The 19,278-nt window shown below is 43.5% G+C and overlaps 1 protein-coding gene across 1 annotated transcript; it reads right to left on the reverse strand.

Annotated features, from left to right (window-relative positions):
- Window positions 1-1,189: 1,189 nt before the first annotated feature.
- On the reverse strand, window positions 1,190-18,754 carry LOC139159424 (tigger transposable element-derived protein 1-like). Its single transcript, XM_070736740.1, has 3 exons — window positions 18,368-18,754; window positions 17,062-18,211; window positions 1,190-1,278 (listed from the first exon to the last, which is right to left on the reverse strand). Exons 1-3 carry the CDS (start codon window positions 18,752-18,754, stop codon window positions 1,190-1,192), a joined length of 1,626 nt encoding a protein of 541 aa, XP_070592841.1.
- Window positions 18,755-19,278: the final 524 nt, after the last annotated feature.

A 19,278-nucleotide genomic window follows, 5' to 3' on the forward strand; every position in this document is an offset into this window, starting at 1 on the left:
AGCGCGAGAGCCTCGGAGGCCTCACCGATTGGACGACTTCGTCACATGGCTTTCTTGATGGATGAGTCCAACTATGAGGGGAGGGGTGTTGTATCCTGAAATGGCTACCTTGTAACTCTGTAAATAGTTTGTTCCTCTTTCCAGCGCTGTCTGAGCCCAAGCAGGAAGTCGCTCCTGATTGGCTCAGACGCGGCCGGCTCTAGCTTTGGCGGGAACCGCAAAAGTATAAAAGAAGCGGTTTCTCCAGGCAGAGTCAGTCGGTACTCGCTGAATTGTCACTTTACCTTGCTGAGCTGTCACTTGTTCTCTGAGCTGAATAAAAGTACCGATTGCTCAAACCCTGTCTCTGGGTCTACTTCAGGAAGGAGGCTGAATCAAAGGCTAAAGCTGAAAAATTACACACAGAGAATTACATTGCAAGAGTAGCCCTGCAAAGAGGGAGTCTTTTTTCCCCTGAGCTAATTAGATAAAGCCTTTTAAATGGTTAGTGTTCAATTTGCATCATTAAGAAAGTCATGAAACACCTTCAGTATGCATAAGTAGCTGTATTGATTCCCCCCTTTTCTTGGCCAGTGATGAGTGATATCAGAAATGGCTCCAAAATATAATTTCAAACACTGGTTTTGGACCACTGCAGGCGATCATAAAATGGTTGTATAAAAAAAAACACACACCTTATTTTCAAAAGTCTTAGATAAAAGAAAGAAAGAAAGCCTCCATATTATCAGTGTTTATTTCACAAGCAATTTTATTTCACAGCAGTCATAACAATTTGCACTGTTGGAAAGAAGGAGGTTATCCATTTGATGCTGAAGTTGCTACTAGAAATACAGAGCTTGCTGTTCAATTCTTCTTGCTGGAGATGTGAGATTATGATTCACAGATGGTAGAGATGTAAAAAGCATTTATAATGTTTGGAACATGATACGAAGAATTGACCTTATCCTCGGGCAACATTCTAAAGCAAGGATACCATTTACATTTTTAATAATGTATGAGCTGTGTTTTCCTTTCAGCAGTTACAGTGACCTGTTAATTCAGTTCATTTAGGCAGCTGGCACTCCCTCAATTACCTTCCTATCTAATCCCTCCCTTCATTTTAATCTTTCTTCATCTTCTTTTGCTCCTGGGAAAAAAAAAACAAAGAAAAGAAATGGGCTTCATATTATTTCACAGAGGCCAAAGACTGTCACACTGTTAATGTTCCAGACGATTGCTGTTTTAATCCTGGTGGTTTTGGAGAATGCATCCCGTAGCTCTGATCTGTGGGTTTCTTAGCTGAATTGCAGAAAGGGAGGAAGATAATCAGTTAGGGAAGAGTGCAACGTGGATGGCATGAAAGTCATCTAAGGGCTTCATACTGAGAATCTGCTTCAAGATAGAGGGTGGGAAGCCCATTAAATGACACTGATGCAAGTTAGGCATTCTACTGTTAAGTATCTTATCCTCACCTGCCTTCTAATTCATGCAAGGATTTTACACTGGACCAGGTATCTGTTTTATTTTGTTAAATGTTTTGCTTAACCTTAAATTAAATCAATGTGGGGGCATTTGGAAACCTGTGATAAATCAAACAACTTTCTTTAAAAGTTTTATTTTCCTGGTCCTCTCATTACAAAATTGTACTCACTCTTGGGAAATTAGAAACTCGCTGTTGGAGAGACAGGAATCCCCCCTTTTTCAATAGCAGCAATCTTATTTTGAAATGCTCTGCTAATGGAAGTTGAATTAGCAATTTAACATATAAAGTAGCTCAACTCTTTGCTTCTGACAGCCATTTTCCCTTGCTGCACGGTACTTTGTGTTGTAGGGCCCAGGAATGACGGGAGACATGTTTACCAGATGCTATAATCCAGCAGAGTCTAGCAAGAACGGATCCTTGTGTTTCTGTATATGTGTTCCCATTGTCAAGATACTGTACCCAGAAGTAGCATCAGAGCAGAAAAACTATGCTAGCTGGAAAGTTGAGGCTGGGAAGAGTGTGTGTGTCTATAATTGCATATATGCAGGATATTCAGTTGAGGAAAGCTACTGCAGGAGGAGGTCACCTCACCTCAAGAAGGATATAATGGAACTGGAAAAGGTGCAAAAAAGGGCAACAAGTATGATCAAAGAAATGAAGCACCTTCCTTATGAAAGCAGGTTGCAATGCCTTGGTCTCTTCAGGCTTGAAAGACGGTGTTTAAGGGGTGACTTGATCGAAGTGTATAAAATCATGCATGGGATAGAAAAGGTGGATAGAGAAAATTTATTTTCTTTATCACACAATACTAGGACGAGGGGGCACTCCCTAAAGCTCATAGGTAAGAAAGTGAGGACAAATAAAGGGAAATATTTCTTCACCCAGAGGGTCATTGGTTTATGGAATTCACTTCCAGAACAGGTCGTGACATCTGTCAGCCTTGATAGCTTCAAGGCAGGATTAGACAGATTCATGGATGCCAAGCATATAGATGGTTATTGAAACAGATGTCCATGTGCCGCCTCTATGTTGGTTGAGGCAGGCAGGATTTCCTTGAGTACCATTTGTTGGGGGTCAAGGGAAAGGGAAGGTTTTGCCTTCTCTTTCTACTCAAGATCCCCATGGACAAGCTACTGCAGGAGGAGGTCACCTCACCTCCCCATGGACAATTGGTGGGCCACTGTGCTGGACTTGATGGGCTTTGGCCTGATTCAGCATGGCTCTTCTTATGTTCTTATATACCTAGGACTGGGAATCATAATCAAAATAATGTGACTTTCTAGCTCCATGTTGAATCCAGAAGTGTGAGTAGCCCCCATTCCCATTTGTTCCTCATCCATAGGGTGTTGGCTTCTCTGGAGTAGAAGTTGTGAAGAAGACAGCGGCTGAGGAAGAAAAAAAAATCTAAATGTACCTAAGACAAAAAAAAAATCAATGGGTTAGCTTTAGGCTAGGTAAAGTCCCTGCCTACTCTGCCAAAAATCAATTACACTAACTGTGAAGGGTCATTCAGAGCTTAATGCCTGCTTTTTTGGATGCACCTGAACTCAGCTGGCATCATTTCCCTGAAAATTCGATCTTGTGCTAACATTGTTTGTTGCCAACCCTGTTGGGTCTTGAAAATTTGGAACAAGCTCTATGAAAAAGCTGGTAGAGTTGGCACTTTTTGATTTCTACCTACCTGACTAATATTATTCTATGACACAATAAACGCTGCCAAAGACACAACTCATTAAAAAACACAACAGCAACAGACAGCCTACACCAAGTCTGTTGAAGCATCCTGCAAATTTTTAAAAAAATCTTTAAAAAAAATTTATCATGGAAGAGACCAGTTCCTTCACCACAATTTTATATATTCCTTTGAGATTTTTCTGCACACCTATAGAGTCTATATAGAAAGGGATGTTCCTTTACAAATGAGTGTTAGCAAAAAATGAGGCTCTAATCTACACAACTAATATGGCTTAAATTACAGATATATATATCTGTAATTTAAACCATATTAGATGTGTAGGTTACAGTTTTGGCATTTGAATTCACAGATGCTCTGTAGGCAGTCATATTTTTATTAGCATAAATACTTCAGATAAACACAAAAAACCAGGATATATTGATGCTTCTTCTGAAACTGAGAAGAGATTGTCTTGGTGAAATTTGAAATCACTTTGTATGGGCGCTCCTCCTATGCAAGAGTTAGGCTACTTCTTTTGCAGGACAAGCAACGTTACACAAATCAGACAATCAGAAGGATTTTAGTAGCATGTCTTCTGACTGACAAAAGTCGGAGGGCAAAACTGTTGTTGCCACACTCTGAGCTTCAGTTAATCATGGCTCTCTTCAGAACTGACAAATAATAAGCCAAAGGAAGAAGACATAACATAAAGAAAAGAAAAGAACATTCAACTAGAACTAGTTTGCACTGAACCAATGTACAAACTAACCGGTTGGGGAGCAGAGAGGAGGGGTGGGACTGCTGTTCCGCCGGCTACGGTAGATAACATCAAATAATATAGGAACCTCTGGTTAATGCTATACAGGACTCGCAGTTTTGGAGAGGTGAGCATTTGCTGCCAAGGAGGACACTCGCCCCCTGCTCCCCCCGCGCTGTTTCCGCCCCTCTTTTACCCCAGACCCGGCAGTTTGATCAGCTGGGCTCCGAAAATGGCGACTGCGGCGTTGTGACATGGCTGAGCCGCCTGTCATCTGCGGCATCGAGACACACAGCCTGTTGCCTCCGTTTGCTGTTTATTCGTTTCGGAGGGACAGAGAGCAGAGAGAAGACAGAGCCCCAGAGGAAGACACTCCCTTATTTAATCTGAGGAGACTCTGATGCCCCCCCTTGCTCCGCAGCGTTTTGCAGGCTGTTTTTTTTTCGCAAGGGAGATATCACCAGGCAATAAGCTGGGGCTCGGATAATGGCGGCCCCCTGATGAGAACTGGAGCCGGCTGCCGCTGTGCCTGTCTACTTCCTGCTTACCATCGGCTGTTGTTCGCTGTTTCTTTTCCTTTCGCTGAGTCATCTGCTTGCTGCTGCTGCTACCTTAAGTGGTTGTAATATCATCGGAACTGAGCAAGCCAGCCGGATCCTCCCCATTGAACTGGATGGTCCTGAGAAGCCGTGGCGCCAGATGGTGGGGGCGCCCGGTATCGGAGGGGCCATCGGAATAGGTGGACTTACAAGGAAGGAGGAGACCGAGTCGGAGCCAGAGATTGAAACTCATTTTACTGAGCCCACATGGAGTCTGTACTAAAACCATGTAAGACTGTAGAGGGACTGGAGACTGGGAGCAGAGGAGGAGAAAAGGTGATTGTGGATCCAGAGAAAGAACTGAGAGTGCCAGCCAGTGGCAGTGGCTGGCACCAAAGATCCCAAGATCCTGAAAAACAATATACTTGGACTTCTCCTTGGTCATTGAACTTTTCTCTCCAGAACTCACTCTTTAGAACTGGTGCTGTGTTGCTGACCTGATGGAATATCATGTTAATTATTTCCTATATTTTTTGCACTCTATAACTTTAGCACTTTATAACTTTAACGATTTTTTAATAATTATATGTTATTCTATTAAGATCTTGAGAATAACTTAGTGTTAATTAATATCCTATTTAGTGTAATTGGTTTTTTATATTGTTTTTCTTTTTAATTGAATCTATATTGAATTTTTAATAATTAATATTTTAGCTAATTTCTTAGAAGGGGTTTTAAAACTAATGAATTATTGGGGTGGGTATGATGATATGTATGAAATGAATGATTGTTATGGGTGGGCTGGGTGGAACTTTGGTATGGATGAAATAAATGGAAATGGTATGAATGACTTGATTAGCCTACCTGACACAGGAGAGGCAGGAGGGGAGGGGGCACCGATGTCTGAGGTGGTAGAGGGTCGGAATATTCCGGTCCTGCTGGGGAGAGGCAGATATGGCAGGGGCCACAGAGCTAGCCGTTCCAGGGGAACGAGAGATCATTGCGTAATAACGATCCCTTGTTCCGGCTCTGTGAACCCAATCCTGGGTGCTGGTGATGAGTGTAATTCTGGCCCTGTGCTCAAGCTGCTGCTACTCAATGCCAGGTCGGTGGTAAATAAAGCTCTCCTCATCCGGGATCTGATCCTGGATGAGGAGGCCGACCTGGCATGTGTCACTGAAACCTGGCTGGGCCCAGAGGGAGGAGTCCCTCTCTCTGAAATTTGCCCAGCCGGGTTTCAGATATGGCATCAGCCTAGACCCCAGGGAAGGGGGGGAGGAGTGGCTATTATAGCCAGGGAGAGCCTTGGCTTGTGTAGACTCGTTGCTCCAGAGATTGCGGGCTGCGAGTCCCTCCTGGTGAAGTTGGACTTAGGGGTCCAGGTGGGCTTGTTTCTCACGTACCTGCCTCCCAGCTGCGTGTCACAAGCCCTGCCTGTGCTACTCGAGGAGGTAGCCGGGTTGGCGGTGGGGTTCCCCAGACTTATTGTCTTGGGGGACTTTAACCTACCGTCGCTCGGTGAAACCTCTGGACTGGCACAGGAGTTCATGGCCACCATGACAGCCATGGACCTGACCCAAGTAGTACAGGGTCCGACTCATGGGGGGGGCATGCACCCGACATGGTATTCCTCTCTGAGCAACTGAGTAATGGTCTGAGACTAAGGGGCTTAGAAGTGTTGCCTGTGTCATGGTCAGACCATTTTCTACTGTGGCTTGACTTCCTGGCTCCAATCCTTCCCCGCAGGGAGGCGGAACCGATTAAGCTGTTCCGCCCCAGACGCCTGATGGATCCAGAGAGCTTTCAGAAGGCGCTTGGGGTTATTCCAGATACACTCGTACACAGTTCGGCAGAGTCTCTGGCTGAGGCCTGGAACAAGGCTGCAGCGGAGGCTCTTGACCGAATTGCGCCGTTGCGACCTCTCCGCGGCACTAGACCCCGTAGAGCTCCATGGTTCAACGAGGAGCTCCGGGAGTTGAAACGCCAGAAGAGACGTCTAGAGAAGCGATGGAGGAAGAGTAAGTCTGAATCCGATCGAACACTTGTAAGAGCACATGTTAAGACTTACAAAGTGGCGCTCAAGGCGGCAAGATGCGCGTATCATTCCGCCTTGATTGCATCAGCGGAATCCCGCCTGGCCGCTCTGTTTAGGGTGACCCGCTCCCTTCTTAATCAGGGGGGAGTTGGGGAGCCCTTGCAGAGTAGTGCCGAGGATTTTAACACGTTTTTCGCTGATAAAATCGTTCGGATCCGAGCGGACCTCGACTCCAATTGGAATACAGAGTCGACTGACAACGAGTCAGTTGAGGTGACTGGGGCACGTACTTGTCCACCTGTCTGGGAGGAGTTTGATCTGGTGACACTTGATGAAGCGGACAAGGCCATTGGAGCTGTGAGTTCCGCCACCTGTTTACTGGATCTGTGTCCCTCCTGGCTGGTTTCGGCCAGCAGGGAGGTGACACGGAGCTGGGTCCAGGAGATTGTCAACGCTTCTTTGGGGAGGGGGTCCTTCCCGGATCCCTACAAGGAGGCACTTGTGCGCCCCCTCCTCAAGAAGCCTTCCCTGGACCCAGCCATTCTCAACAACTATCGACCAGTCTCCAACCTTCCCTTTATGGGGAAGGTTGTTGAGAAGGTGGTGGCACTCCAACTCCAGCGGTCCTTGGAAGAAGCCGATTATCTAGGTCCTCAGCAGTCAGGATTCAGGCCCGGCTACAGCACGGAAACTGCTTTGGTCACGCTGATGGATGATCTCTGGCGGGCCCGGGACAGGGGTTTATCCTCTGTCCTGGTGCTTCTTGACCTCTCAGCGGCTTTCGATACCATCGACCATGGTATCCTTCTGCACCGGCTGGAGGGGTTGGGAGTGGGAGGCACTGTCCTTCAGTGGTTCTCTTCCTACCTCTCTGGTCGGTCGCAGTCGGTGTTAGTGGGGGGTCAGAGTAACCTCTAGGTTACTCCCTTGTGGGGTGCCTCAGGGGTCGGTCCTCTCCCCCCTACTATTTAATATCTACATGAAACCGCTGGGTGAGATCATCCAAGGGCATGGGGTGAGGTATCATCAGTATGCAGATGATACCCAGCTTTACATCTCCACCCCGTGTCCAGTCGGCGAAGCAGTGGAAGTGATGTGCCGGTGCCTGGAGGCTGTTGGGGTCTGGATGGGTGTCAACAGACTCAAACTCAACCTGGATAAGACGGAGTGGCTGTGGGTTTTGCCTCCCAAGGACAATTCCATCTGTCCGTCCATCACCCTGGGGGGGGGGAGTCACTAACCCCCTCAGAGAGGGTTCGCAACTTGGGCATCCTCCTCGATCCACAGCTCACATTAGAGAAACATCTTTCAGCTGTGGCGAGGGGGGCGTTTGCCCAGGTTCGCCTGGTGCACCAGTTGCGGCCATATTTGGACCGGGAGTCACTGCTCACAGTCACTCATGCCCTCATCACCTCGAGGCTCGACTACTGTAATGCTCTCTACATGGGGCTACCTTTGAAAAGTGTTCGGAAACTTCAGATCGTGCAGAATGCAGCTGCGAGAGCTATCATGGGCTTTCCTAAATTTGCCCATGTCACACCAACACTCCGCAGTCTGCATTGGTTGCCGATCAGTTTCCGGTCACAATTCAAAGTGTTGGTTATGACCTATAAAGCCCTTCATGGCACCGGACCAGAATATCTCCGGGACCGCCTTCTGCCGCACGAATCCCAGCGACCAGTTAGGTCCCACAGAGTTGGCCTTCTCCGGGTCCCGTCAACTAAACAATGTCATTTGGCGGGACCCAGGGGAAGAGCCTTCTCTGTGGCGGCCCCGACCTTTTGGAATCAACTCCCCCCAGATATCAGAGTTGCCCCCACCCTCCTAGCCTTTCGTAAGCTCCTTAAAACCCACCTCTGTCGTCAGGCATGGGGGAATTGACATGTTCCTTCCCCCTAGGCTTATAAAATTTATGTATGGTATGCTGGTGTGTATGATTGGTTTTAACTTGTGGTGTTTTAAAATTAATTTAAATATTGGATTTGTTTACATTGTATGGCGATTGCTGTGAGCCGCCCCGAGTCTGCGTAGAGGGGCGGCATACAAATCTGATTAATAAATAAATAAATAATAAACCACTACTTTTGATTTATTACCGAGTTGATAAATAGTATCAGGGTCATACTGATGTTATATAGGAAACCATTGCCACTAAGAGCTGTACATTTTGTCCTTCCCCTCCTCTTTTATTACTGGACGAGAGCTTTCTTTCCTTGTCTCGCTTTGTGTGATGGAGATCATCCCTCCCTCCCTCCATCCCTTGCTTCACCCAATAACAGATCATGCTGGCCCACCTACCAATGCTCCCTCTAATTTTTTTCCGGTGTGGGCGGAAAAGTATAGTGTCTGAGCGGCAGTCCGTTTGGGACTGGGCGGCATAGAAGTATAAATAAATAAATAAATAAATAAATAAATAAATAAATAAGAAAAAAATTCCCTTCTTTTTTATTAAAATAAATTAATAATAAAACAAAAACAAAACCAAAATCTATTACTATTATTACTATCTTCTCCTCTTTTTCCATCCCTGTCTCCTCCCCCCTTGTGTGTGTGTGTGTGTGTGAACTCTTGAACCATTTCCAATAACACACACACACACACAAACGGCTGGGGTTTTTTTTCTTTGTTATTATTTGGGTGTTTTTTACCATATGCTTTAAATCAAGAGTCATTTCTCTCTTTCTCATTCTCTCTCCCCCTCTTGCTCTCTCTCTCTTTTTCTCACTTTCTCTGTCCCTCTCTTTCTATCTCTGTCCCTCTCTCTCTCTTTCTCTGTTTTCTCTCTCTCTCTATTGCTTTCTTTCTTGCTTTCTTTCTCTTCTCTCTCTTGCTATCTCTCTCTCCCCCCTCTTTCTCTCTCCCTCTCTCTCTTTCAGCGAGGGGGCTGCGAGAGCGCTTTCTCTGAGTTCTTCGGGAATGCCTGCCCTGCCTCTACTGCAGCCCCCTTGCTGAAAGCTCGGGAGGAAAGTGCTCCCAGCGAAGGGGCTGCGAGAGGGGTGGGGCGGGCATTCCTGAAGCATGTGGAGAAAACTCTCTCGCAGCCCCCTGGCTGGGAACGCAGGAGGCGGAGGAGGAGGAGAGGGGATGGATCAGGCGGGCGGGGGCCGGAGGCACGGTGGGGAGGCAGGGGCGCTCACGGCTCCCTTTCCTTTTACTGCCGGCGCCTCCCCACCCCCCCCCCCCGTGGGCTGGCAGGGGGATAGGGAGTGTGCATCCGTGGAAAATGGTGCGCGGGGGGTATTTGGGGGTGCATGCCTGCTCACGGGCGCAGCTTACGGGGAATGGTGCCACCTACTCTTACACCTCATCCGTTATTGATTGATTGATTGGACTTCTATGCCACCCCTCTCGGAGGACTTGGGTGGCTTACAACACATAATAAAACAATATAAAACATCTTAATCCAATTAATTAAATTAATCAAATGAATTAACTAAAACCCCAAAGAGTTAGAACTCTTGTTGGAGATGTCCCTAGTGAAGCCTTGCTTTTCCACTACAGTTGCCTCCTTCCCCCAACCTCAAGAAGCAATGGTCCTCAGCAGCACAAGAGAAGTCGCACTGCTCAGAAAAAGAAGCTGTATGACACCTTTTTGACTTGAGCAAAGCGATGATGCCACTTCACCAGGCTGTTTCTCTTACTGAAGCACTTCCGTGACCCAGCCTTTACACCTCCACTGTACATCTTAGAGTAGAAAATGACTTGCGTGAGCTGCAAATCTATTTTAAGAGAACAATAATAACATTCCAGTCTGATGCACAGATCAAACAAGTTGCACAGGTATTCAAAGACTTCTGTGGTATGTTCTCATTTCACTCTAATTCAAAAAAGCTTCAACAGCTTCATTCCTTACATCTACTTTTCATTTGCTCTATTGTGAGATAAATCTATTTTCTAATATGTTTCCTGTTTGAGCAGGTATTGGAGTAGAAGACCTCTAAAGTCACTTTCAATTCTGTTATTCTCAAGTTGGACACATTTTGGCCAGTACATGCCACATGCTCAATCAAAATGTGTGTTTTACACATTTTGTTCAAGTTATTGTAGGTAAGTCAAGACCTCTAATTACTATATTGAAAGCTAAAATGCTGTTGCTCACATCCCACCAACTGTGAAAAATGTGCAGTGTACAGATGCACATTCAAAATATGCATTTCTCATAGGGGAGGTAGAAAAGAGATAATACAGTATAGATCAACCATTCCTCCCTCTTTGAGAAAATCATTATTTCACCTATTGGCACATATTTGGTAGTGGTGCCCAATAAGGTTCATGCTAACTTTATTGAGCATCAAAGTTATTGATCTCTTGGTGTGATAAAGTCTTATTTAGATGGAGTTCAACTTTTGGTACTAATTCTTGCTTTTAAATAGCTTTTATGTAGATATTGATTGTTTATGAGTGAGAGGCATCATGGACTAGATAAAACTATCATCCTGTTGAGAGTTGTGTATATATGCAATTGTCTTTGGAATTTTAAAATGCATTTTATATATTCTATTACATAGTTTTAAAATATCAAAATGTAATCTTCGGACATTTGGTTTTAACTTTTAATAAAGTTTATTTTGTTTTACATTTGAGAAATTAAATAACAAGTTGGGCATTATTTTTGCATTGGCATCCTTCAGTCTTGAAAGACCATGGTATCATCTTCTGGATTCCCCAGAAGTCTGGGTAGGATAGGGGTAGGGGCATCTGGGCATTATTATTCTTATTATTATTGGCAACCTATTTTTCTGCTCTATCTGAGGATTCAGGTGAGCTAAATAAAATGGATGTACATAAATCAGGGGTCCCCAAACTTGGCAACTTTAAGACTTGTGAATTTCAACTCCCAGAATTCTCCAGCCAGCTAGAATTTGAAGTCCACAAGTCTTAAAGTTGTCAAATTTGAAGATCTCTGTACTAAATAAAGAATTAAAAATGAATAAAGCACAAATTAAAGTTAAAGCTAAACTTAATTAACTATTAAAAACCTAGATTCAGCTGATATGTTTCTAAAAGAGACAGTCAGGGCTATTACCTATATATTGAAGTTGTTCAAGGTGGTAGCATTTTGATTATAGTTTTTAATTAGTCTGACACACAGCAGACAATGGCTACCACTCAAAATTAAATCAAGTAACACATGCCTTTCAGTTCATTGCAACTAGCTACTTTAAGGGGGACAGTTATTTATTGCTTCCAAAAATGTTGTTTCTTTGCCATTATCTGAACATACGTTAATCACTCAATGTGAAATAAACACTTCCTTTTGAGAACAACAGTTAGCAGGGCACAAATTGTAAACATGTAATTTCATCAAAGTGTCAGCTTATCATGAGAGAGTTAAAGCAATGCCATAAAAACATAATTGGGTGTTTATGGAAATGCCCATATGCAATGCAATACAATGGGATACATGTGTGAAAGCATATTGATAACATATCTGTCCCTCTATTTTGATAATTTGATGGTAATATTTTCATTTTTAATAGGAGGAAATATTGTACAATGTTGCTGTAAATTAAATTTATGGAGTAAAATCAGAATGAAAGGAAATTCCAGTACTTTGCTACCAATATAATAATACATGCCATCTGGAAATTCTGACATGTACCATGTTTCTCCGAAAATAAGACCGTCTTATATTTTTTGAACCCTGAAATAAGCACTTGGCCTTATTGCCATGCATTCAAAACCCCGATTGGGCTTATTACCAGATGGTGCCTTATTTGGGGGGGGCGGGGAAGGATATTGTAATGCTTCGTGTTAAATAACCTAAAGCCACTCTTTCGTGGAGCCTATGGAAGCTTTAGGAGTCACCCTCAGAGTCTCTCCAACACTATAATTGTTAATGGATAAAAGAGAAAATAAAATATGAAAATGGATTAAACAAAATTCAAAATAAAATTTGATTTCTGTATTTTAGAAAGTGAGTGATGATTTTCAATCTACATGGAATAATAATTAATTGGATTTGTATGCCGCCCCTCTCCGTAGACTCGGAAACCAGAAGTGGCACCTTAACTCACATGCTTGGCCTTCTCTCCAGATCTTCTGCTCAACCTGGGATGGGATTAGGCCAAAGCATTCATTAAACAGTGTACAGCAGACACAGATCACAACTGGATCTAGCCAGAACTCCAACTTTCACTGGCAGTGAAACCAATCCAGCAAGTGTTTGTAAACTTCAGATCGTGCAGAACGCAGCCGTGAGAGCCATCGTGGGGCTTCCAAGATTCGCCCACGTTTCTTCAACACTCCGTGGCTTGCATTGGCTGCCGATCAGTTTCCGGTCAAAATTCAAAGTGTTGGTCATGACCTTTAAAGCCCTACATGGCATTGGACCAGATTACCTCCAGAACCGCCTGTTACCGCACGAATCCCAGCAACTGATAAGGTCCCACAGAGTTGGTCTTCTCCGGGTTCCGTCGACTAAACAATGTCATTTGGCGGGCCCCAGGGGAAGAGCCTTCTCTGTGGTGGCCCTGGCCCTCTGGAACCAACTCCCCCCGGAGATTAGAACCGCCCCCACCCTCCCTGTCTTTTGTAAACTACTCAAGACTCATTTATACCGCCAGGCATGGGGGAGTTGAGATAGCCCTTTCCCCTAGGCCATTACAAGTTATGCATGGTATGTTTGTGTGTATGTTTGGTTTTATAATAGGGGTTTTAGTTGTTTTTTATTATTGGATTGTACATGTTGTTTTTATTATTATTGTTGTTAGCCGCCCCGAGTCTACGGAGAGGGGCAGCATACAAATCCAATAAATTATTATTATTATTATTATTAACTTCCTTGGCATGCCTAACTAAACTTGAAATCCCTAAACATCAAAGACCCTTCATTCTTGCATGACGTCATGCCTTCTGCCCAGGAAGATTAATCCAGAAAGTCAGTGCCCCTATGACTTTGGAGGCACAAAAAGAACACAACATGTGCTTCTCTAAGGCTTGTACTACAGAGACATTCGTACTAGTTGTATCTCATCATTTATGCACAAATACCCTGGGAGCAGAGAGCAATTCTATACCTCTCTGCTGCTTCCAGATACTAACATATAGTGTTGTTACGTTCTACACTCTGGGTGTCAAATTCACAGCATCATATTGCAATCATGTGACATAACGTAACTTTTTACCCATTGCGGAGCTGGTGTGGGCATGGCCTGTGTGTGACGCATCTGGCCCGTCAGTTTGATACTCCTGTTCTACACAGTAGTGCTTGAAATTTGTTTTAGGATGGCTTGTTACACAAACTATATTTAGTGAGCACCTGGCTCATCATATTAGAGTGTTTGGTAATTTGATATAAACCGTTTATATTTCCTTATACCATCTCATTACCCTACCCCTAGTTTTAGGTCTGTATAGACCTTTCTGTTTTAGTATCTTTTGACTTTTCATTTTAAAAAAGATTCTGATGTACTTTTTAATGGACTCTACTTCACCCTCCTCATGCTGCTCTTTGGTCATAATAAAGATTTTATCCGATACGTTTAGTGAGGCAGTTTCCCACATATTCCCTGTCTTGAAACATGATTTGACTTGGGTCTTAGGAGATTTCCAGATGACATTTAGATCCAAGCAGACATTCATTCAAGAAAAACCTCAGTAGGTTCCTTCAGTGTGCACATTACACATTTGAAACCAACAAAATGATATAACAAAAATTCATTTGATCTGTAGTTTCTGAACTACACAAAAACTGGTCTTATCTAATTTTTTAGTTTACTGACGGTGTGAGCCATTTTGCTTAGGAAGAAGCTACCATTAAATGTCAAGGGAAGTACTGTACTGTTATATTTATACCTGAAGAACAAGATTTGCTTGGAATTTTAAGAATCCGTGTCATGTGCTCATTTTGTACAGGTGCCTATTTTGCTCCATGACCTTACTGAAACTTAGTCAAGAGAATGACCTCAAAGAGTGTTAAGAAAAGTTATCAGATTGCTAAAAGCAGTTTGATGCAATTGCTATATGTCTTCCTGTACTATGCAATTGCAAATGTGTAAAGAATGATTATTATTGAGACCATATTAAAAGCAAAGCAAACATGAAGAAAAATAACTGTGTGAGGATATAACATTTCTTTGTCAACCATTGTTTAGGCAAGTGACGTGTCTTAATTACTAGGATTACATTTATCTGATGCATTTGTAGAGTCCTCCACCATTACGGAAGTGTATAAACATTCAAGGTCAATGAGAAAAGACTTGGTCTTAAGTCTCCGAAAAGTCTTTGACCACAATTTCTAAGAAACCAAGCACATTTACTTCTCACCCTTATAAAGAATCCATTTTATGGATAATGGATATTTTTCTGTGTGAAGTATGTGTGAATTTATACCAAACAAATTCTACATAACTATTTTGGAATTCAATGTTTACAAGCAGAGAATACCATCACCTTAACATCAATGGACTGAAGATGGAAACTGAACCTGCTACAAAGAAAAAAAAAATTAGCCATGGTGGGAATGAGCAGTGGTGCACAGTGGTTAGAATGAGGTATTGCATTCTAATTCTGCGGAGCGCCAGGAGTTTGATCCTGACTGGTTCATGATTGACTCGACCTCCCATCCTTCTGAGGTTGGTAAAATGAGGACCCAAATTGTTGGGGGCAATATGCTGATTCTGTAAACTGCTTAGAGAGGGCTGTAAAACACTATGAAGCACCATGTAAGTCTAAGAGCTATTCCTATTATGAATAAGGATGAAGCCACATCTATATGATTGCTAGCTCCACACTGTTTTTCCCTTAAATGTAACTGAATATTGTTCTGTCTGGGTCACTCCGGAAGCCAAGACGAACCCAAAAAGAGGAGCCAGACACACCGGTAAAAGGCAAAGGCAGTTTTATAAAATTCAAGAAAAACACAGGTAACAGAAAATGTCCTTACAAACAGGAATTTGTATCTTCAAATAGATCCACGAAGGCAAAAGTCCATGCAGCAATACAGGATTCTTGCTGCCAAGACGAGGCTGTATATAGCAGACCTACACCTCCCACGGGTCTTCCAAACTGCTGGGCCACAAGCCAGGAACAGAGACGCCAAGAACAAAGCAGGACACCGTAACTCCAACTGATAACACTCCACATGGCTTCAAGAGCTTGCCTGCCTTTTAAACCCTGCTAAGGAGGACCACATCCAAGCCCAGCTGTTCCTAATTCAGTGCTGATAATACTTCTTTAATTGCTCCTTTCTTTGATCTGAACATCTCTGTCACATGTCAATGACGGCTTGTGCTTCATCACCTAATGACTCCAAGCTACTGGCTGGGGAGAGCCCCCCCTCCCCGGGGCTCTCCTGCTGTTCTCCTTCGTCCCATTCCTGACTTTCCTCTCCCCCGTCTGACTGTTCAGCCACCTCCTCTTCACTGTCATCCTCCTCCGGGCATGGAGCCAGCAGAGACACAGCCGGTCCCTGAGCAGCCTCAGGCTGAACCACAACAGATATCAACCAAATACATTCCAAATTCTAAGCATATTCAACTCTGCACAGAATCTTCATTCAGGCTCAGTTCAGAAAGGCCAGAAATGGATAAACCAGGATGTTCTCAATAAGTGTGTGTGAGTCCCTACATTGTTTCTGCCCTTTGATATATCACTAAAAATGTTTAAATATGTCTACAGTTGTGCCGAGAAATTTTGATATCGACAATAGGAATAGCTTTATTGTTTTTTCACAAGCACGTTAGGAAAACCACCAAGGTTCCATAATAAATGAAATGATAACTGTTCTTTAAAGCAAATATAAACATTTTATTTATACTCCTACAAAGGTATTTAAATATTATCACTCTGCCATGTCAAATTAGCACTTCTTTCGTGATGCTAATAGTTTTAGTAAAAAAAAAAAATACTCATAGCAACAGGAAAAACAAAACAAAACAACAATAATAGATTTTTCTGACTGTTTCAGACACAACCTTTCTGAACAAATTTTAATAATAACAAATACCGCACCAGAACTCTCAGTTCTTTGCGATGGATGATTAAGCCATCTAAACAGAGCACTTTTATAAAAAGGTAAATAATTTCTCCCCAACTACTGGTACAGAATTATACTTCAGGCAAATGACACAACAGGATTGGGAGACCTCTAGGGATAAAAATAAGAGCATATATCAGTGTATATTCAAATCTTTATTAAGAATTCACTATAAAGACCCAGAACATTGCTATACATTTTTGAACTAGGATACTAAACTAGATTGAAGGAACTCTCAGGTGATAGCATTTGCTCCAAATCTTCTTTCCCATCATTCCTGGTAGCCTGCTCCCAGCTTAGTACAGTGGTACCTCGAGATACGAGTTTAATTCGTTCCGGACCTGTGCTCTTAAGTCGAGCAGCTCTTATCTCGAACGACTTTTCCCCATAGGAATTAATGTAAATCATTTTAATTGGTTCCAGCCCTCAAAAAAATCACAAAGTTAGTCTAAATTATGCAAAAATACATGTTTTTAATGAAAAAATGTACATGTACATATAAATGAATAAACTGAATTTGTAAACTTTCTTAAACTTTTAAATTTACATATGTACACAGTAGCTAGCCTAATCATCTGTTTTTGCCTTTTTGGCTGCACTTTCTGCACTTTCACTTGGAGCAGCTCTTTTTGTAAAAAATGTGTCCAATGACATCTGCTTTTGCCTGCTTTTCAAAATGTTCCGAAAGTGAGTCAATGAGGTGTCACTGAAAAGTGCTGCTGAACGACTCGTGGCTACTTTCTCTGGGTGATGTTTTTCCACAAAACTGACAATGTTCTCCCATTGCGCTAGCATCGCTTTTATCTCACTGGTAGGAATGGCTTTCGGTGGTTCCTGCATCTCTTCCTCACTGCTGCTCATCTCTTGGGTCATCTCCATCTGTTGCATCTCATGGAGCGCCTTCAGGTCCTCTGTAGAGAGCGGTTCTTCATGCTCTTCGACAAGCTCATTGATGTCACCCTCGTCTACCTGCAGACCCATACACTTACCGAGTGACACAATCTCCTCCAATGGGGTGTCATTCTCGGTGATGTCCTCGGTCTCAACCTCGGGCTCAGCAGAGTCCCTTGGTGCAACAGCAGCAGGCCACAACTTCTTCCACGCCGAGTTCAAGTTTCGCCTTGACACTTCTTGCCAGGCAAGGTCAATGATGTTAAGGCAAGAAACGATGTTGAAATGATCCTTCCAAAACTCACGCAGTGTCAAGTTGGTGTTCTCTGTTACATCGAAACATCGGCGGAACAGATGCTTCGTGTACAGCTTCTTGAAGTTGGCTATGACCTGCTGATCCATTGGTTGCAGGATTGAAGTCGTGTTGGGTGGGAGAAAGACAACCTTCACAAATTGAAATTCTTCAAGGATGTCGTCTTGAAGAGCAGGTGGGTGGCCTGGAGCATTGTCGAGCAGCAGTAAGGCTTGTAGGGGGAGTTCATTAGCCAAAAGATATTCCTTCACCGTAGGACCAAAAGCAAGATTTACCCAGTCCACAAAGAACTGCCTCGTTACCCATGCCCTTGCATTGGAGCGCCACAGGACATGGAGTCTTTCCTTCAGGATTTTGTGCGTCTTGAACGCGCGAGGATTCTCCGAATGGTACACGAGAAGTGGCTTCACTTTGCAGTCACCCGATGCGTTTGCACACAATGCAAGGGTTAGACGGTCCTTCATGGGCTTATGTCCTGGCAGGCTCTTTTCCTCGGCAGTAATGAAAGTCCTACGGGGCATTTTCTTCCAAAACAGCCCAGTCTCATCACAGTTAAAGATCTGTTGAGAGACATAGCCTTCTTGTTCAACCAGGCTAGCAAAATGCACAACAAACTCCTCCGCTGCCTTGATGTCTGCACTCGCTGCCTCCCCATGCCGAACCACTGAGTGAATGCCACTTCTTTTTCTGAACCTGTCAAACCACCCATGGCTTGCCTTGAACTCATCTGGATCTCCCGACGAGGATGGTTCATTGCTCTTCAGATCGAAGAATATCGCACGAGCCTTCTCGCTGATGACCGCCTCTGTTATTGTATCTCCGGCCAGCTCCTTTTCTTTTATCCAAATTAACAATAACCTCTCCATCTCTTCATGAACAGACGTCCTGAGTTGGGAAATTATTGTCGCATCTTTTGCTGGTTTAACACCTTTAAGGATGTCCTTCTGCTTCAGGATTGTACAGATGGTGGATGTGCTGCGTTGGAACTTCCTCGCAAGGTCAACAACACGAGTCCCTTTTTTGTGCAAATTGATGATCTCCTGCTTCGCTTCTATGGGTATCATCACCTTCTTCTTCTTCTCAGCGGCCTTTTTTGGAGCCATGCTCGCTCTAAACACCGACACCACCGAGACCTCTTTTTTACCACCGAGAAAACCGGAAGCCAACTTGCCTGCAAGCAGAAAACTTAAAATCAGCCAAGTAAGAAAGTTTAGAGGAAGGGAAGGTAAAGAGAGAAAGGAAAAGAGCAAGAAAGAAAGCAAGAAAGAGAAAGAAAGAAAGGCTCACTGAACATCTCTCACTCTCTCTCTTTCTTTCTTTCTTTCTTTCTCTTCCTTTAAAGAAAGAAAGAAAGAAAGGCTCAATGGACATCTCTCACTCTCTCTCTCTCTCTCTCTCTTTCTCTTCCTTTAAAGAAAGAAAGAAAGAAAGAAAGGCTCAATGGACATCTCTCACTCTCTCTCTCTCTTTCTCTTCCTTTAAAGAAAGAAAGAAAGAAAGAAAGAAAGAAAGAAAGGCTCAATGGACATCTCTCACTCTCTCTCTCTTTCTTTCTTTCTCTTCCTTTAAAGAAAGAAAGAAAGAAAGAAAGAAAGGGGGAAGGGACAGGAACAGAGGAAGGAAGCAA

Source organism: Erythrolamprus reginae, chromosome 2 (genome assembly GCF_031021105.1).
Source record: "Erythrolamprus reginae isolate rEryReg1 chromosome 2, rEryReg1.hap1, whole genome shotgun sequence".
NCBI lineage: Eukaryota > Metazoa > Chordata > Lepidosauria > Squamata > Dipsadidae > Erythrolamprus > Erythrolamprus reginae.

Bases quoted from the DNA above. Each gene is read 5' to 3' on its own strand.
- LOC139159424 (XM_070736740.1), bottom strand. From the start codon at position 18,754: ATGGCTCCAAAAAAGGCCGCTGAGAAGAAGAAGAAGGTGATGATACCC. The intron at 18,212-18,367 runs GCAAGCCATGGG...GTCTCTCAACAG, and splicing joins GAGATCCAGATGAGTTCAAG to ATCTTTAACTGTGATGAGAC. The intron at 1,279-17,061 runs GTGAAAGTGCAG...TCTGCAATTCAG, and splicing joins TACAAAAAGAGCTGCTCCAA to CTAAGAAACCCACAGATCAG.